At 40.5% G+C, this 19,460-nt stretch overlaps 1 protein-coding gene across 1 annotated transcript; it reads right to left on the bottom strand.

Moving 5' to 3' along the window:
• Positions 1-1,592: 1,592 nt before the first annotated feature.
• LOC137190546 (methyltransferase-like protein 27) lies at positions 1,593-10,128 on the bottom strand. The gene is made up of 6 exons (XM_067600098.1): positions 9,745-10,128; positions 6,471-6,596; positions 6,074-6,202; positions 5,288-5,423; positions 4,245-4,337; positions 1,593-3,929 (listed from the first exon to the last, which is right to left on the bottom strand). Exons 2-6 carry the CDS (start codon positions 6,576-6,578, stop codon positions 3,706-3,708), a joined length of 690 nt encoding a protein of 229 aa, XP_067456199.1. The 5' UTR covers positions 6,579-6,596; positions 9,745-10,128; the 3' UTR covers positions 1,593-3,705.
• Between the last annotated feature and the right edge of the window lie 9,332 nt (positions 10,129-19,460).

The raw sequence follows: 19,460 nt of genomic DNA, 5'->3' as shown, positions 1-19,460 counted from the left end.
TCCTGCGTTTGTTCTGCGTTTGTCCTGCGTTAGTCCTGCGTTAGTCCTGCGTTTGTTCTGCGTTTGTTCTGCGTTAGTTCTGCGTTAGTCCTGCGTTAGTCCTGCGTTAGTCCTGCGTTTGTTCTGCGTTTGTTCTGCGTTTGTTCTGCGTTAGTTCTGCGTTAGTCCTGCGTTAGTCCTGCGTTAGTCCTGCGTTTGTTCTGCGTTTGTTCTGCGTTAGTTCTGCGTTAGTCCTGCGTTAGTTCTGCGTTAGTCCTGCGTTAGTCCTGCGTTTGTTCTGCGTTAGTTCTGCGTTAGTCCTGCGTTAGTCCTGCGTTAGTTCTGCGTTAGTTCTGCGTTAGTCCTGCGTTAGTCCTGCGTTTGTTCTGCGTTAGTCCTGCGTTAGTCCTGCGTTAGTCCTGCGTTAGTCCTGCGTTAGTCCTGCGTTTGTCCTGCGTTAGTCCTGCGTTAGTCCTGCGTTAGTCCTGCGTTTGTCCTGCGTTTGTCCTGCGTTAGTCCTGCGTTTGTTCTGCGTTTGTTCTGCGTTAGTTCTGCGTTAGTCCTGCGTTTGTCCTGCGTTAGTCCTGCGTTAGTCCTGCGTTAGTCTTGCGTTTGTTCTGCGTTAGTCCTGCGTTAGTCCTGCGTTAGTCTTGCGTTAGTCCTGCGTTTGTCCTGCGTTAGTCCTGCGTTAGTCCTGCGTTAGTCCTGCGTTAGTCCTGCGTTAGTCCTGCGTTTGTTCTGCGTTAGTCCTGCGTTTGTTCTGCGTTAGTTCTGCGTTAGTCCTGCGTTAGTCCTGCGTTAGTCCTGCGTTTGTTCTGCGTTAGTCCTGCGTTTGTTCTGCGTTAGTTCTGCGTTAGTCTTGCGTTAGTTCTGCGTTAGTCCTGCGTTAGTCCTGCGTTAGTCCTGCGTTTGTTCTGCGTTAGTCCTGCGTTAGTCCTGCGTTAGTCCTGCGTTTGTCCTGCGTTAGTCCTGCGTTAGTCCTGCGTTTGTTCTGCGTTTGTTCTGCGTTAGTTCTGCGTTAGTCCTGCGTTTGTCCTGCGTTAGTCCTGCGTTAGTCCTGCGTTAGTCTTGCGTTTGTTCTGCGTTAGTCCTGCGTTAGTCCTGCGTTAGTCTTGCGTTAGTCCTGCGTTTGTCCTGCGTTAGTCCTGCGTTAGTCTTGCGTTTGTTCTGCGTTAGTTCTGCGTTTGTCCTGCGTTAGTCTTGCGTTTGTTCTGCGTTAGTTCTGCGTTTGTCCTGCGTTAGTCCTGCGTTAGTCTTGCGTTTGTTCTGCGTTAGTTCTGCGTTTGTCCTGCGTTAGTCTTGCGTTTGTTCTGCGTTAGTTCTGCGTTTGTCCTGCGTTAGTTCTGCGTTAGTTCCTGTGATTATGGTCAGTGTTCCTTTGTTCTTGTGTCTCCTGTGACTTCTGAATCTATCCATTAAATACTCAGCATTGTTTCCTGCCTGCCGTCTCTCGCTGGGTCCCCCTGCTCAGCCCGCCTACCTGACAGTATCAAAGTGTTCGGCTCAGTCTTATGTCTTTACCAGACGTCTGGAAGGCAACCAGATATACAGTACCAGTCAAACATTTGGACACGCCTCCTCATACAAGGGCTTTCTTTATTTTTACTATTTTTTACAATGTAGAACAAAACTGAAGACATCAGAACTATGAAATAACAGATACAGAAACGTGTTAAACAAAAAGTGTCAGAAATGTTTCATATTTTAGAAACCAGTACTGAGGGAAACCAGTAAGACCAGCATGGCTGCCACAGCGTCCTGCAGCAACACGCCATCCCATCTGGTTTGTGCTTAGTTGGATCTTCATTTGTTTTCCGTCTGATCCAAACACACCTGCGGGTTCTGTAAGGCTACTTTTCCAATAGATATTAGAAACAACGTCCATCTGTTGTATTAGTTTGTTTTTTTTGTGCATCAGTGTGGCCAGAGCATGTTGGTTGTCTGGCAGAGTCACTGGGCTCCATGTTTAAATCACCCACTACTGAATGAAGACTGGGTTTGAGTCAGCTGCTCTGTGGGTTGGGTAACCAGGGGAAAGGATGTTCCACATGCTGGCTGTCCTGCTGGGTTTAGTCAGTGTCTCTGCTTGTCAGTGTGGTGGAAAACTGCCTTTCCATGATCTAACGAATGTGCCAGTGAGAGTGCAAAGATAGCATTAAGCCAGTAAGAGACAGTTCCCAGAGAGTTAGCAAGAAGGCTAATCTGTGATATAGCAATTTGGTTTTCTGTGTGAAATGATTAAAAGCCGCCAGGTCTGTTTTTACTGTGAGAAAAGATGCTGAGGCAGTAATTTCTAAGATAAGTCACACTTGTATTATCAGCAAAGCATCAAGGTCACTTATGAACTCAGAAATAATGACCAGATGGTTGAATTTAATTAAAAATGAGGTGGAGACTAGAAACTAAGCTCCACAATAGGAGGGGTTATGAAAAGTATATAATATGAGGTTTTATGATTTTGCATCAGGTTTTTCTTTGTCCCGGGACAAAAGGCCTCGGTTTGCTCCGTATCTCTTTACGCACAGTAAACCTCTTCACACTGGACTCTACCAGCTGCCAGTGTATTTTTGTTGGAGTCTTTCTCTTATAAGTTTTGAGTTTACTAAGTTGTGGGTGACCTGAAGATCTATTGGCCCATCTGAAGATTTTTCCACGACAGCAGGTTCGTGTTTTGCATTGTAGCCTTTTCATGGCAGGTACCATTGTTTGTGTTACTGGTCAGTATGGTTTGGCTACTGGTATTGGTGTAGAGAAATTCCTGCAGAATCAGGTCAGTCCTCCAGAGCAGCAGCCTGTAGTCGGGGTTGGGGTCACTCTGACTTTCAAGCAGTGAGAGGAGCTGTTAACTTTGCAGCACAAACAAGAAAACGCTCTGGAACGAGAACAGACTATTCGAGCACAGCAACAAGCTGTTGAATACACAGAGTTAGACCCTTGTAGGGGCAGTTCTTCAAATTTTTTATGGTGTTTGTGGTTGTTTGTGTTGTTTCCCAAATTTTCAGAAAAGGATCCAGATACATTTGTCTTGTTGTTTGAGAGGTTTGCTAACAGGAAGTGGAGTAACTGTGAGCAGCTGCTGCAGAGTGTGTTGACTGGGGAAGCTCCGACGCTTATTCTGCTTTGCTTATAACAGACAGTAAAAACTCTGTCAAGGTAAAAACTGCAGTTTTAAAAGCATAAGAACTAGAACATGAGGCTCACCGGCAGAAATTCAGTGCAAAGAAATTTTTGTGCATCAGTTTGTGAGTGGGCTGGCCTCTGTTCATTGTGCTAGTTTGAGCTTTATTTGAGTTTATTGAGTTAGTCTTGTTGGAGTAGAAACTCCTAGAACAGGAACCCTTTTATCTCCTTCGGCCACTTTCTCTTCCCTGACTTATTTTTAATAAACCAGAGTTCTTCTGGTCTGTGAAATATAAAACAAAGAAGTTTTATCACATTTTAGGTCAAATGACATTAACACTTGAGACGATTCTTTATCCTCTTTAGGGACAAAACGTTTAAATTAATTAACTTCATTTAATCCAACAGTTTGAAAGATGCACATGCAAGAAAAATCCATATTCTGGCACTTTGCAGATATTTTTTACGTCACATGTGAGTTTAAATCCACCAGCTGGATGTCTGATTAGAGGATGGAACAAGATATTGATCATATATGACATCAGACAGGATTTATGTGTGTACATGTGTGTTGATCATGAATGATGGATGTTAATGGCTGCTGGGTTACGAGGCCGTCTTGTACAGGTAGACAGTCCCGCTGATGTACTGGCTCTCATCTCTCTCACAGATCTGCGGCGGCTCCTTCATGTATCTGTCAGACAGTTTGATTCCTACTGGACTCCACAGTCCCTCCTCCTCCATCAGCTTCAGCTCTCTCTCCAGATCCTCCTTGTATCTGGATGCTGCTGGTCCTGTGTGGTTGCCTCTCGCCATGCAGACGTAACCTCCTGGAGACGACAGGGAACAGATTCAAACACAGCAGGAACTTTAATCCACAGTGGTGTCCGACAGGAAGAAGCTACAGATCAGGTGGTTCTAGTTTCAGAGGGGTTAGGGTTAGAAACAGCCACAAGCTGCTTGAACTTCACACTCTGCTGGTCTGAAGGTGTTTCCAGAATCCTCAAACACTCTTTGAAGCATCTGGATAAAAATATTCTGTCTGCTGCACCATATAAATATGTGAACCTGTTTCAGGCCAAATTGCTCAAAGATCTGCCACAGGTGATGTTTGTATCGCAGGTGAATCTTCCCTCGTTGGTTACCTGGTTTGGCAGCGTGGCAGAGCTCCCTGACAACACTGACCGGTGCAAAACCAACACCTAAAGCCCCGACGATGATCACCACATCAAACAGAGCTGAAAGCAGAACAAGAGGACAGAATGTGACACTTCACACCTCCAGCAAAAACAATCAAAGATTCATTCTTTACAATACATATAATAATATAATATATAATAAGACAAACTCAAAACTGCCTCTAGAAAAAGTTTCAACTCTGCTGTAATAAACTGCTGTGACATCTGGTTTCGATCAGTGATCAGTGATCAGTGATCAGCGAGTGTTTGTGCTGCTGATGAAGACTCATGTGCATCAGAGAGGAAGAGGGACGCTTTCTGGATCTAAGGGTTAAATGAGACTTCGACCTGAAGAGTCTGCTGGGTCACATTTGTTTTCAAATGATCTCAACAGGAAATTCTGTCCATAGATGGATGAACTAACTTCAATGTACTGATGAACTTTGTAATAGTTTGGGATTATTCATTAATGTTAAAAAATGGAAATGATGTAAACACACTTTGCCTCCAAATACTAGTTTAACTTATTTACCAAAAATATTTCTGTCAATTCTGTATATGATCATTTTAAAGAAGCGATTGATTCAGATGTTATATATATATATATATATATATGTATATATGGTGATGATCACATGATTGATTGGTGTAAAGGAGGAAGCGGCCTCAGGCAGAGCGTGCTCATTAGAGACTTCCGCTGGCTGAGACAGCTAACTTTCAGTTTATTAAATTTAAAAATTAAAACACTGCATTGACAACATCACAGCAAATCTCTTAAACTGAATGTTGGTCTTTGGCTGGTTTAAGACGTCCATGTTTGTTGGGTTTTCAGCTGCTACCAGCTGTAACAGCCCATCTGGTGCTCAATAATTCACAGATTTTAAAACTAATTATAATTATTTATTATAATAATTAGTTTTAGCAGCATTGTTTGCTTGCTGTTTATTAATCATACACAACCTCTGAATGATATCATACTGGCTGAATATAAGCAAGTGTATGAGGTGTACCAGGCTGTGCAGGCAGAGGTTGTGTTCCCAGTAAGGCCAGTCTGAGGTCCTGATAGAGGCCAGTTCTAGCAGCTTGTTCCAGCATGCCTCCACTGCCGTCCACTCCCACAAAGAGCCTGAAGCCCAGTTCAACCATCTGCACACAACAACACACAGCATTCAGTCTGAGCGCTCTGCTTTCACACACCAACACAATAATAAACACAATAATACTATTTCTGCTCAGTGATGAATCCTCTGAGCTCTCCTTTAGCGCCACCATCAGGTCAGAGTTTACACTCGTACAGGCTGAAGGCAGCGACCAGGATGACGTCTGCTGCATGGATGTACAAAGACAAGTCGGAGGGGGCGGGCCCTGTTCATTCATATGAGAGTTGCTCAGTGACACATGAAGTCAAAAAAGCCACTTCCTGCTGTGAAGAATCACCCAGGTGAAAACAGACTGAGCACGCTCATTAGAGACTTCCACCAGCCGAAACTTCTAACTTCCAGTTCAGCCCTCCGGCTAACTTGAAAGGGGAAATTCTGACGGTGAAATGAGTCATTTCAAGTTATGATGCTCAAATAAATGTATCCGCTGATTTACAGACGTCTCTTTCATAGAGAAAATCCGTGGGAAAAAGTCTTTTTGGGAACGACAGCATCACATGATGTTGTAATTACACAGTTTGGCCGCTATGTCAAATCGGCTTCAAAGCCTGGTGCTGTTCCTGTATCCAGTTGTCTTTATACGCCCATGGTGACTCACATCACTGAAACATTTCATGAAGCCAATTTGAGACTCACCAGTTTAGCAACCAGTCCCGACCCGCAGGCGACATCCAACACCTGAACTTCCTGTCGACTCCCTGAGAAGTTGGCATTAAGGAAATCAACTGCCAAGTTTGGCGCTCTGTAGTTCATCTCGGCTAAATCCTGTTGATGTAACGTGTTAAAGTTATTCTGACCCTCAGACTTCAGCTCATAAACATCAGCAGAAACCTTCTGTGTCTTTCATAATATTTAAGATTCACAGTTAAAAACTCCTTATTTATCTTGTATTGGTCCTTTATGCAGCCCCTCAGTTCAGCCTCTGTCTCTAACAGGCCGTCTGAGCTCCCGATGAGCCCACTGTTATTAATACTAATAATACTGATGATGATGATAATGATGATGATGATGATGATGATGAGACGTCACTGACCTGTTCGTAGGTTTCTGCACATCTGTTGTACAACTGGATCGTCTGCTCTGAACGGACACTTTCACAAGACGGAAGGAAGATTTCAGTTCTGCTGCTGTCGCACATCATGAGGAGACGACTTCAGACCTGCCAGAGAGGACAGACGTCACCCGTATGTCACCTGTACTTCACCTGTACTTCACCTGTACTTCACCCGTACTTCACCCGTACTTCACCCGTACTTCACCCGTACTTCACCGGTACTTCACCCGTACGTCACCCGTACTTCACCCGTACTTCACCCGTACGTCACCCGTATGTCACCTGTACTTCACCGGTACTTCACCCGTACTTCACCCGTACTTCACCCGTACGTCACCCGTATGTCACCTGTACTTCACCGGTACTTCACCCGTACTTCACCCGTACTTCACACGTACTTCACCCGTACTTCACCTGTACTTCACCCGTACCTCAACTGTACTTCACCCGTACTTCACCCGTACTTCACCCGTACTTCACACGTACTTCACCCGTACTTCACCTGTACTTCACCCGTACCTCAACTGTACTTCACCCGTACCTCAACTGTACTTCACCCGTACTTCACCCGTACTTCACCCGTACTTCAACTGTACTTCACCCGTACTTCACCCGTACTTCACCCGTACTTCACCGGTACTTCACCCGTACTTCACCCGTACTTCACCCGTATGTCACCTGTACTTCACCGGTACTTCACCCGTACTTCACCCGTACTTCACACGTACTTCACCCGTACTTCACCTGTACTTCACCCGTACCTCAACTGTACTTCACCCGTACTTCACCCGTACTTCACCCGTACTTCACACGTACTTCACCCGTACTTCACCTGTACTTCACCCGTACCTCAACTGTACTTCACCCGTACCTCAACTGTACTTCACCCGTACTTCACCCGTACTTCACCCGTACTTCAACTGTACTTCACCCGTACTTCAACTGTACTTCACCTGTACTTCACCCGTACTTCACCCGTACTTCACCTGTACTTCAACCGTACTTCACCTGTACTTCACCCGTACTTCAACTGTACTTCACCGGTACTTCACCCGTACTTCACCGGTACTTCACCCGTACTTCACCCGTACTTCACCCGTACTTCAACCGTACTTCAACCGTACTTCACCCGTACGTCACCCGTACTTCACCCGTACTTCACCCGTACTTCACCGGTACTTCACCCGTACTTCAACCGTACTTCAACCGTACTTCAACCGTACTTCACCCGTACGTCACCCGTACTTCACCCGTACTTCACCCGTACTTCACCCGTACTTCAACTGTACTTCACCCGTACTTCACCCGTACATCAACTGTACTTCACCTGTACTTCACCCGTACTTCACCCGTACTTCACCCGTACATCAACTGTACTTCACCCGTACTTCACCCGTACTTCACCCGTACTTCACCCGTACTTCACCCGTACCTCACCCGTACTTCAACCGTACTTCACCTGTACTTCACCTGTACTTCACCTGTACTTCAACTGTACTTCACCTGTACTTCACCTGTACTTCAACTGTACTTCAACTGTACTTCACCTGTACTTCACCCGTACTTCAACCGTACTTCACCTGTACTTCACCCGTACTTCAACTGTACTTCACCTGTACTTCACCTGTACTTCAACTGTACTTCAACTGTACTTCACCTGTACTTCACCCGTACTTCACCCGTACTTCAACTGTACTTCACCTGTACTTCAACTGTACTTCACCTGTACTTCACCTGTACTTCAACTGTACTTCAACTGTACTTCACCTGTACTTCACCCGTACTTCACCCGTACTTCACCCGTACTTCACCTGTACTTCAACTGTACATCACCCGTACATCACCCGTACTTCACCCGTACTTCACCTGTACTTCACCTGTACTTCACCTGTACTTCACCTGTACATCACCTGTACATCACCCGTACATCACCCGTACTTCACCCGTACTTCAACTGTACTTCACCTGTACTTCACCTGTACTTCACCCGTACTTCAACTGTACATCACCTGTACATCACCCGTACATCACCCGTACTTCACCCGTACTTCAACTGTACTTCACCTGTACATCACCTGTACTTCACCCGTACTTCACCCGTACTTCACCCGTACTTCAACTGTACTTCACCTGTACTTCACCCGTACTTCACCTGTACTTCACCTGTACTTCACCTGTAGGTGTGTGTAAAGATGAAACACTCTCTGTATATCAGACCTGCAGCTTCTTGCCGTGAAGTTGTTGTTTTTATGTGATGTGATTTTTATAATATGACGACTTTGGTTTTTATAGCTTTTGTTTACTTCTGATTTAATTATTGATTCATTCTTTCTTTTAAGTGGTTTTGATTGATCAGGATGGATGGAGGGTGACATCTGATCTGTGGTTATTCATGTTGTTTAAATGTTTACTGTTGTATCATTTGTGTTCATCGCTTACACATTTAGTTTATTTTTAGATATCAATCATGAATAGTGTTTTTATTTTTAATTCTACAGCAGATTATAAAATGTCACACAGGAAGTTAGTGGATTGAACTAATGTCTCATTAACTTTACTTAATTATGTAAGATTTATAATTTGATGTTAATTCAACCAAACATCTCTAGCTTTTATTTCAACAGCACTGCTGAATGTTGAATAATCAGCTGCAGGTTCATGCAGCTCCCAGTTCTCTGGAAGACAAACGGGTTTTCATGCAGGTGAACATGAATTGAGAAACGTCTTTCTGTCACTGATTACAACATGACCAACGGTCACTCAGCTGTCTGCTCTGTAGCTTCCTCCTTTAACATTCACTACAGCATCACATGTGGATTCATCCGCCGCTGAAAACAGTCCCAACAACTGCTGTTTGTTTGTTAAAATCTACAGTGAGCAGAAATGTATTACTGAACTGTTTTAAACATAAAACTATGTATTTATGAGCTGTTTTTAAATTTGATGAACAAAATGATGCCAGTAAAATGCTCAGTGTGATTCAGAAGTTTATGATTTTAAGATTTTCTATCATGATCATTTATAATTGATTATCAGTAAAACATTCCATCCATTCTGTCTCATTTTCTGCATCTCAGTTTTCTTTCATTCTAAACTGAATCTGTTTGAGTTTTTAGACATTTGAAGACATTTTCTTAGACTGTTTTCTGACATTTTATAGACTAAACAACCAATCAATGAATCTAATCAGGAGTTGAGACAGTAATCAATAATGAACATGAAATAAGAGAACAAGCTGACTGTTTGTACTCACCTGTGTGTGGATGTGTGCAGGTACAGAAGCAGATGTGAGACTCGCAGCAGCTTTTTCAAGGCTGAGGTGAGCTGCTGGATGCTGATTGGCTGACTGGAGTGTCATTAACATGCTGGACAGATGGGGGCGTCTGGCTGCAGGTCAAACCTGTTTGAAACCTGCAGGTTCAGTTCCAGCTAAGACGTTTTGATGCTATCAGCAGTCTGAGAATCTGGAAGTGAATGTAAAGAATTCCACAAGTTTCTGTCAGTAAATTTGTTGTTATATTGTAAAATAGTAAAAGTGCAACTGTAGAAATCATGAATATTAGAAACTATTTATTTTATTATTGTTCCATGTTAGAAAAACATTTCAACATTTTTCTTTTCTTGCTGGATCTGAATTGTGATTATAATGTTATTTAAAAAACTGCTCTAAAAGTTTTTGCACATCTGATGGTCAGATAACGTCGGACAAAGCTTCGCTTTGTCTTTCCTTATCCGCCATCAGACACGTGTGTTTTTCACAGTAGTGGGTGAGTGCGAGACGCCGTCCGCCAGGCGGCGCCGTCTTGCTTCTGTCTAACCAAGACACCGCCGTACTTCTGCCATTCGGTTCACACGCGACGTGACTTCCTCCCATAGTCACAGACCGACGACGTCATAACGTCAGGCCCCGTCGCCATCTTGTCACACACACACATGCATTCCCCTGCATGTGTCCAACCCTGTACATAGCTGTTGTGTTTTGTTTGGTAGGATTAGATTTTAGAATAGTTATTTATTGAATGAAGTATTTGTTAACTTTGTTAATTTTGCTAAGTTTAATAAACACTGTTATATCTTTAAAGAGAAGTTTTTCTGTCATTATTGTGTGTAATATTGTGAAAAGTGGCTGATTGAAGGAGTCAGAGCTCGAATTCACCCTTCTTTGTTCACCCTTGAATGTTGATATCTCTCAGATATTAACATTCTAGCTGAACTCCTTTTATGAGATTACCTGGTTCGGTTATTGGTCCCGGTTTCCGGGTGGTGCCCCGTATTTGTTAATTCATATTAATAATTCTATTAATTGTTATAATTAGTTAATTATCCTTGATAATTGATGATTATTGCCAATAATCAACTATGTTCCTCACAGATCCAACAGTTGGTGCCCGAATTATTGATTAAGGTTAACAATATCTTATTTTCATAATTCATAATCATCTATGATAATTATGAATTATTGCTAATAACCAAACACGCTACTGCCCGTCCCAACAAAAGCAAATGTAAAAATGTCGTCAGTGAAGATAAATCTGCTGAGTGTTGGAGGAAACCGTTCTCTGTCACCTCGTTGAGTCTCTGTTGACAAAAATAAATCATTTTTAACATATTTGTATGAAATAAATATTCATAAAAACTCAGTATTTGTCTGTTCTGAATACCATATTTGGACCTTATAGGACACAATCTGTCACCTGAGCAGAGATCAATATTCTGATTGATCATCCTGCTTATAACACTTATATCACAGCTCTCTCTCAACAATGTGACATTTTATTAGATATTTTTTATATATGTATAATTTTATATATTATAGATTTTGGCCCCAAATTATTCCACAAATGATGAGACATTCTGATCATAACCTGGTTTATTAAATAACAGAATAAACACAAATAATCAATAAATACATTTAACACATTCAGTAGAAACTTATCAGAAGCATCCAGCATGTGTTTCTGCTCTGCAGTGAAATATAACATGAATACGTGTTTGCACATTTCAGAAGAAATGACTTTATATAAATAATAAATGACATGTTGTTACGTTGGACCAAGTGACAGGAAGTGACAGGAAGTGACAGGAAGTGACAGGAAGAGTCTTTAAAAACTTCTTTTATTAGTTCGACTGTATTCAAACAGTTTGTTCACATAAATAAAAACTGTCTTAAAAAATTATAAAATCAATATTTATTCAATGTCAACAGTATATTAGAATTATTTAAAACATATTGAGCCTAAATAAACAACATTTAAGTGTGAAATTGGTGATAATAAACAACTCCTAATTATAAATGAATAGCTAAGATGTTTAATCCATAAATCATCATCAATAATATAATTACATTATTGATATATTCAAATTGTCCTGTTCAAACATTTAGACAACAATAGTTTCCATAGAAACGAACCTGTGTGTCACTGGTGCAACAGCATTCACTATCAGGCTCCAAAAGCATGTGAGTGAATGAGTGAGTGAGTGAGTGAACAAGTGAGTGAATGAATGAGTGAGTGAGTGAATGAATGAATGAATGAATGAATGAATGAGTGAATGAATGAATGAATGAGTGAGTGAGTGAATGAATGAGTGAGTGAATGAGTGAGTGAATGAATGAATGAATGAATGAATGAGTGAGTGAATGAGTGAATGAATGAGTGAATGAATGAATGAATGAATGAATGAGTGAATGAATGAATGAGTGAATGAATGAATGAATGAGTGAGTGAGTGAATGAATGAATGAATGAGTGAGTGAATGAATGAATGAATGAATGAATGAGTGAGTGAATGAGTGAACGAGTGAGTGAATGAATGAATGAATGAATGAATGAGTGAATGAATGAATGAGTGAATGAATGAATGAATGAGTGAGTGAATGAGTGAGTGAATGAGTGAACGAGTGAGTGAATGAATGAATGAATGAATGAATGAGTGAATGAATGAATGAATGAGTGAGTGAGTGAGTGAACGCTTGAGTGAATGAGTGAATGAATGAATGAGTGAGTGAATGAGTGAATGAATGAGTGAATGAATGAATGAATGAGTGAGTGAATGAATGAGTGAATGAATGAATGAGTGAGTGAATGAATGAATGAATGAGTGAGTGAATGAATGAGTGAGTGAATGAGTGAGTGAATGAGTGAATGAATGAGTGAATGAATGAATGAATGAGTGAGTGAGTGAATGAATGAATGAATGAGTGAGTGAATGAGTGAACGAGTGAGTGAATGAATGAATGAGTGAATGAGTGAATGAATGAGTGAATGAATGAATGAATGAATGAATGAATGAATGAGTGAATGAATGAATGAATGAGTGAGTGAATGAGTGAGTGAATGAGTGAGTGAATGAATGAGTGAGTGAATGAATGAATGAATGAGTGAGTGAGTGAATGAATGAGTGAGTGAATGAGTGAATGAATGAATGAGTGAATGAGTGAATGAATGAGTGAATGAATGAATGAATGAGTGAGTGAATGAGTGAGTGAATGAGTGAACGAGTGAGTGAATGAATGAATGAATGAATGAATGAGTGAATGAATGAGTGAGTGAGTGAACGAGTGAGTGAATGAATGAATGAATGAGTGAGTGAATGAGTGAGTGAATGAGTGAATGGATGAGTGAATGAATGAGTGAGTGAGTGAACGAGTGAGTGAATGAGTGAGTGAATAAGTGAGTGAATGAACGAGTGAGTGAATGAATGAATGAGTGAACGAGTGAGTGAATGAGTGAGTGAATGAGTGAGTGAGTGAATGAATGAATGAGTGAATGAATGAGTGAGTGAGTGAATGAATGAATGAGTGAATGAATGAGTGAGTGAGTGAGTGAATGAGTGAGTGAATGAATGAACGAATGAGTGAGTGAGTGAATGAGTGGATGAATGAGTGAGTGAATGAGTGAGTGAATGAATGAATGAATGAATGAGTGAATGAGTGAGTGAATGAATGAATGAGTGAGTGAATGAATGAATGAATGAATGAATGAGTGAGTGAATGAGTGAACGAGTGAGTGAATGAATGAATGAGTGAGTGAGTGAATAAGTGAGTGAATGAATGAATGAATGAATGAGTGAGTGAATGAGTGAATGAATGAATGAGTGAACGAGTGAGTGAATGAATGAATGAATGAATGAGTGAATGAATGAATGAATGAGTGAGTGAATGAATGAGTGAGTGAATGAGTGAATGAATGAGTGAATGAATGAATGAATGAGTGAATGAATGAGTGAGTGAATGAGTGAACGAGTGAATGAATGAATGAATGAATGAATGAGTGAATGAGTGAATGAATGAGTGAATGAATGAGTGAGTGAATGAGTGAGTGAATGAGTGAATGAATGAGTGAGTGAGTGAACGAGTGAGTGAATGAGTGAATGAATGAGTGAGTGAATGAGTGAGTGAATGAGTGAGTGAGTGAACGAGTGAGTGAATGAATGAATGAGTGAATGAATGAGTGAGTGAGTGAATGAGTGAGTGAATGAATGAATGAATGAGTGAGTGAGTGAATGAGTGAGTGAATGAGTGAGTGAATGAGTGAGTGAATGAATGAATGAATGAATGAGTGAATGAGTGAGTGAGTGAATGAGTGAGTGAATGAACGAGTGAGTGAATGAATGAATGAGTGAACGAGTGAGTGAATGAATGAGTGAGTGAATGAGTGAATGAGTGAGTGAATGAATGAATGAATGAGTGAGTGAGTGAATGAGTGAATGAATGAGTGAGTGAGTGAATGAATGAGTGAACGAGTGAGTGAATGAATGAATGAGTGAGTGAGTGAACAAGTGAATGAATGAGTGAGTGAGTGAATGAATGAATGAATGAATGAGTGAATGAATGAATGAATGAGTGAGTGAATGAGTGAGTGAGTGAGTGAGTGAATGAGTGAGTGAGTGAATGAATGAATGAGTGAACGAGTGAGTGAATGAATGAATGAGTGAGTGAGTGAACAAGTGAATGAATGAGTGAGTGAGTGAATGAATGAATGAATGAATGAATGAGTGAATGAATGAATGAATGAGTGAGTGAGTGAGTGAGTGAGTGAATGAATGATTGATTGATGAGTGAATGAATGAGTGAATGAATGAGTGAGTGAGTGAATGAATGAATGAATGAGTGAATGAGTGAATGAGTGAGTGGAGTACATAAGCAGCCCAGAACAGTTGATTGTAAAAGATGAAACTATGTTGCGAACAGAAGAGGAAACAAACCTGCTGATGAAACTATATGAAGAATATAAAGAAGTTTTCACCAAAAAGGGCAAAACTGCCACAATGAACACAGTGAAGGAGACGACTCGGCACAAAACTGCTGACAGATTAAGTGCACACCTGTAGACAGGTAGTGATGGCCTAGAGCTTTGAGGAGTAAACTTATTACCGGGAGGTTGATGGTTCAATTCCTGCATCCGGCTTGATGAGTCTGCATGATGAGAGTGAAGAGCAGAGCTCGTCCCTGTTCATGGTTTTATCTTTATTTGCTAATAAATGAGCGTTCAGATCAGTGACTGTGGTTATATTATCACTAGGCTACATAATATCAGATGTATAATTAAAATTATGGTGTCGCGACTTAAGAGAACCAACTTACCAACGTTATCAAACTCTTTGACACATTTTCTCTTCTACAAAATGTCCGTTAACAAGCCACTGAAAGTTAAAAATCAAGTTGCAGTTGGAGATGAAGAAAATACAAAAACTTGAGCAAAAGATTAAAAAGCTAAAAGACTAAAGAGAGTCTCAAAGAGATCCCTCTTAAAGCCCAAAGGAAAAAGGAACCCCGAGTCTCTCTTGGCTTTTCTTTTTATAACTATAACTTCCTCTTATTTGTATTACCACATACCATCTATTTCCAGGACATCTATCACTTACATGCTGATATTACATGACTTTACACAAAACAGGGACCTTTTCTTCAGCTGTCACTGACATCACACCTTGTGGAACATTTGAACTCCTTTTTTACATTTGAGATTAAAATCTGCTGCTCCTTTGCCTCAGATTATCTGATGGTTGTCCAGGTGTTTGATGTTTGTTTGTGTTTGTTTAGTCATTCTAGTCGGTTCAGATCTAGTTCAGTACAAATTGTATAAATTGTATAAATTCCCCACTAATGGTGCAAGACATTAAACTATTTAATTAAACATTAAATAGAAGAAGGCTTGAGTAGAGTTTGTCTCGGCCACATATATTGGAGCTTTCAACAATGTAGTAAAAGTATTGCAGTAAAAGTACATAAGTATTATGAGCTTGATGTAGTTAAAGTATTGCAGTAAAAGTAGTGGTTTGGTCCCTCTGACTGATATATTATTATATATGACATCATTAGATTATTAATAGTGAAGCATCAGTGTTAGAGCAGCATGTTACTGTTTCCAGGTGAAGATGATGATGATGATGAAGACACGCTGTTAAATGTTAACCTAACTGACAGGTAACCTGAATGTGTAACTAACTGTTCTCTGTCTCTTATAAAGTAAAATTCTTTTTACTTTAATGAGTGAAGCGGCTAAAGGTGCTACTGGCTAAAGTTGTTTGACTCCGTTGCTATGGTAACCTGGGAGAGTGGGAGTTTAAACAGTGTTAAATTCAGACTGAACTACAAACTAATTTGAGGTGATTAAGTTTAATATTTTATGTTTTCTGAAGCAGTTCTTTCACACAAAACGTTATCTTTGACGTTTATTTTACTGTAATAGGCAACTACATAGACCACAATCCAACACGCCGAAGTATCAGCCAATAGGAGAGGCTTCTGATCGTTAGACCAATCAGAGAGCGGCGGGAGCTTTCAAACTTCAAACAGGAAACAGCCCATAGCAGCAGTTTGTGTCGATGGGATTCAGACTGAGACGCGACTTTCTTTTACAACTTTTTACGGTCTGAATTTAAACTTTTTGAAGTTTTTTTAGAAGTTTTATTCACCGAGAGCAGAAACAGAAAGTTAACCGGTACTAAAGTACAGTATCTGAGTAAATGTACTTAGTTATTGTCCAGCTGTGGTAAATAGTTTGTTAAAGCATCATAACCAATAAATAAAACAAAGAAGTTGTTACTGCTTGTTGCATCGATCACCATAACTACTGACAAGAGAGTTAAAGCTCGTTCGGATCTCTTTGATTTACAGTAAAATGATCTTTCTGTCTGTTCGTGTTCCAGCTTCACTTAAACTGAGGACGAGACGCCGTCGTTCTGCCTTCAGCTGCTGATATGATGGAGCTTTATCACATGTCATGATGTCATCATGACATCATGACATCATGACATCATGACATCATGACCCCGATCAAAGAGTCTGATTAAAGTTTCTTCAGCCACAACAAAAACATTCACATATGAAAAATGCAGAGAAATGTGGAATAAAGCATAAAATATAATCAGGTGACAAACAGTGAGGATATCTGTCACATTTTACTTCAATCAGTCTATAAACAGCTAATAAACAGTAATAACTCACTATAATGCGGTTATAAGCAGATGTTTGGACATGTTAAGTGTTTATTAATGTTCAGTATTTATTATAACTTCTCCTATGAGGACATATTTTATATTATTACAGCTGTTTTATTATATTGTCATTGATGATGTTTATACAGCAGCAAACACTTCTGTGTGTCCACAGGAGGAGTTATAATTATTAATTAAAGCTGGAAGCAGCGTTGAACGGGCCCTCGCGCCTCCACGCACGTCGGACCGCGGCGCAGTCGAAGGTCTTCTGTGACGGGCATGTAGATGTTTTCAGACCCGGCTGTTTTCAGTGTAAGAAGGAGATAAACATCACTTCCTTTGTCCACTGTTTTACCTGCTGCTGGAGCTGCTTCACTGATATGTTGTAGGGGGCGCTATTCATCCAGTTTACATCACTGATGGAATATTGTCATGTAGACGTGTTCAGGCCGGGACTCTTATCAAACATGTAAAGTTTGGTGCAGACTGGAGCATTTACAATAAAGTTATAGCAACTTCCTCTGTCATGGCGAAACATCAAATCTCAACGGTGTGAGGATGAGAGTTTCCTGCAGGGTGAGACATGTCTGTCTCGTTCACACTTGTCTGTCTCGTTCACACCTGTCTGTCTCGTTCACACTTGTCTGTCTCGCTCACACCTGTCTGTCTCGCTCACACCTGTCTGTCTCGTTCACACCTGTCTGTCTCGCTCACACCTGTCTGTCTCGTTCACACCTGTCTGTCTCGTTCACACCTGTCTGTCTCGTTCACACCTGTCTGTCTCGCTCACACCTGTCTGTCTCGTTCACACCTGTCTGTCTCGCTCACACCTGTCTGTCTCGTTCACACCTGTCTGTCTAGTTCACACCTGTCTGTCTCGTTCACACCTGTCTGTCTCGCTCACACCTGTCTGTCTCGTTCACACCTGTGTCATCAAAATTATGCAAGTTTTGGGCCCATTCACTTGAATTTCAATTAGTAAACTGAAAACTCTTGATGAGTTTGTGTGTAAAACAAATTAATTTCCTAATTTTCATCAAGTCTATTTTTAGAAAAGTAAAGACGTTTAACCCACATGACCTGGTCAAAGTGTGATTGACATGTGACCTGTCAGGTGTGTAGAGACAATAAGTAACTGATACTCATATATGTGAATGGAGAGTGTGAGTGAACCGCTAGCTGCTCGGGTCCTAATAAAGGAAAAACTGCAGTACAGAGCTACACATTTTAGTTTTGATTTTATTTTTCTGCAGCACTTTATCACTAAACTGTCACCCTCACTCCATTTATTCCCCTCATAGGTCATCCCCACTACTGAAGCATACATATAAGACCTATAATTATTGTAAAATAAATGATAATAACACCAAACTTCATACAAAGTTTGTATATAATGTTTCCTCCTGTCCTCCCCAGTTTTTTGAGTCACCAGCCGTCACTGGGGGGGGGGGGGGTTGAATGCAGCTCATTTTTGTAGGATTCAGCAGAAAGGTCTGTATACATACAGTACATTATATGATTATATGTATGTTTTCTCATTAATATAAATTCTAACTACGCAGGTGAAATCTGTGTTTGTTTGTGTGATGCTGAATTTTAACAGGTGAATTTTTCATGAATTAAGAAAAAACAACTAGTTTTGGTTTGTTGAGAGAATTTAATGCAGATTTATGTTATTTTCATTCTTTGATGCAAAAATAATAAACTTAAATCTTCAACTCTGTTCATAGTTCATAGCATCTGTTCAACACTTTTCAGTGACTTCACGTAGTAAAAATCTTGTTTTATGTTTCATTTTAAATTTGTTTTCGTGGGTTTTTGCATCAGTTTTTTTTTTTAATAATGTATAAATGTTCACTAACTTCTGTTTAAATGAATCATTTCTATCAGCTGTTTGTTTAATGGACATATAAGCACATTTCCTGTTTATTATCTAATACTGTGGTGACGCAGCACGAGGGGCGTGGCCTCCACTTCCGGGAGGACCAGTCCAGTGAGGAGGATGTTGTGGAGAGGTCTCACTCTGCTCGCATTTCTGGGAAACCACAGATGTCAGACTGCAGACAACAGTGCGACATGATTTTATATCTTCGGGTTTATGACGTCAGTGCATAATTGATAATCGATTAATTGCTGTTAATAATTAAATTGAGAAAAAATGTCTTAACCAACAACGGGACGTGTGGTGAAAACAAAGTTCCTCTTTATCAGCATCTAAAACCTCCTTTCTGACAGAAAAGAGCTGAAATGATTCATTGATTAGTCAACCGATTAATCTAATTCTTTGATCGATCCAGGAAGTGATTCACTTGCATTCATGTTTAAATTTACTGCTGACTTATAAAGTCTGTAAGTACAGCTGCAACAATCAATTAATTAATCGATCAAAAGAAAATTAATCAGCAGCTGTTTTGTGAATCATTTAATCACGTGCTTCCCAGATGTGAGTATTTCCTGATGTTCTCTCTCCTGTGTGTTAATTAAACAGATTAACAAAACAAGAGACTCTGACGTCACTACGGGCTCTGGG

This window comes from Thunnus thynnus, chromosome 10 (genome assembly GCF_963924715.1).
Source record: "Thunnus thynnus chromosome 10, fThuThy2.1, whole genome shotgun sequence".
NCBI lineage: Eukaryota > Metazoa > Chordata > Actinopteri > Scombriformes > Scombridae > Thunnus > Thunnus thynnus.
This window is presented reverse-complemented; position numbering and strand designations above follow the sequence as displayed.

What these genes read in the sequence shown, in the direction of transcription:
- LOC137190546 (XM_067600098.1), bottom strand. Translation starts at nt 6,578, where the DNA reads ATGATGTGCGACAGCAGCAGAACTGAAATCTTCCTTCCGTCTTGTGAA. An exon ending in GTGCAGAAACCTACGAACAG is followed by an intron (nt 6,203 to 6,470) that starts GTCAGTGACGTC and finishes TTACATCAACAG; the next exon opens with GATTTAGCCGAGATGAACTA. An exon ending in ACCTCTGCCTGCACAGCCTG is followed by an intron (nt 4,338 to 5,287) that starts GTACACCTCATA and finishes TTCTGCTTTCAG; the next exon opens with CTCTGTTTGATGTGGTGATC.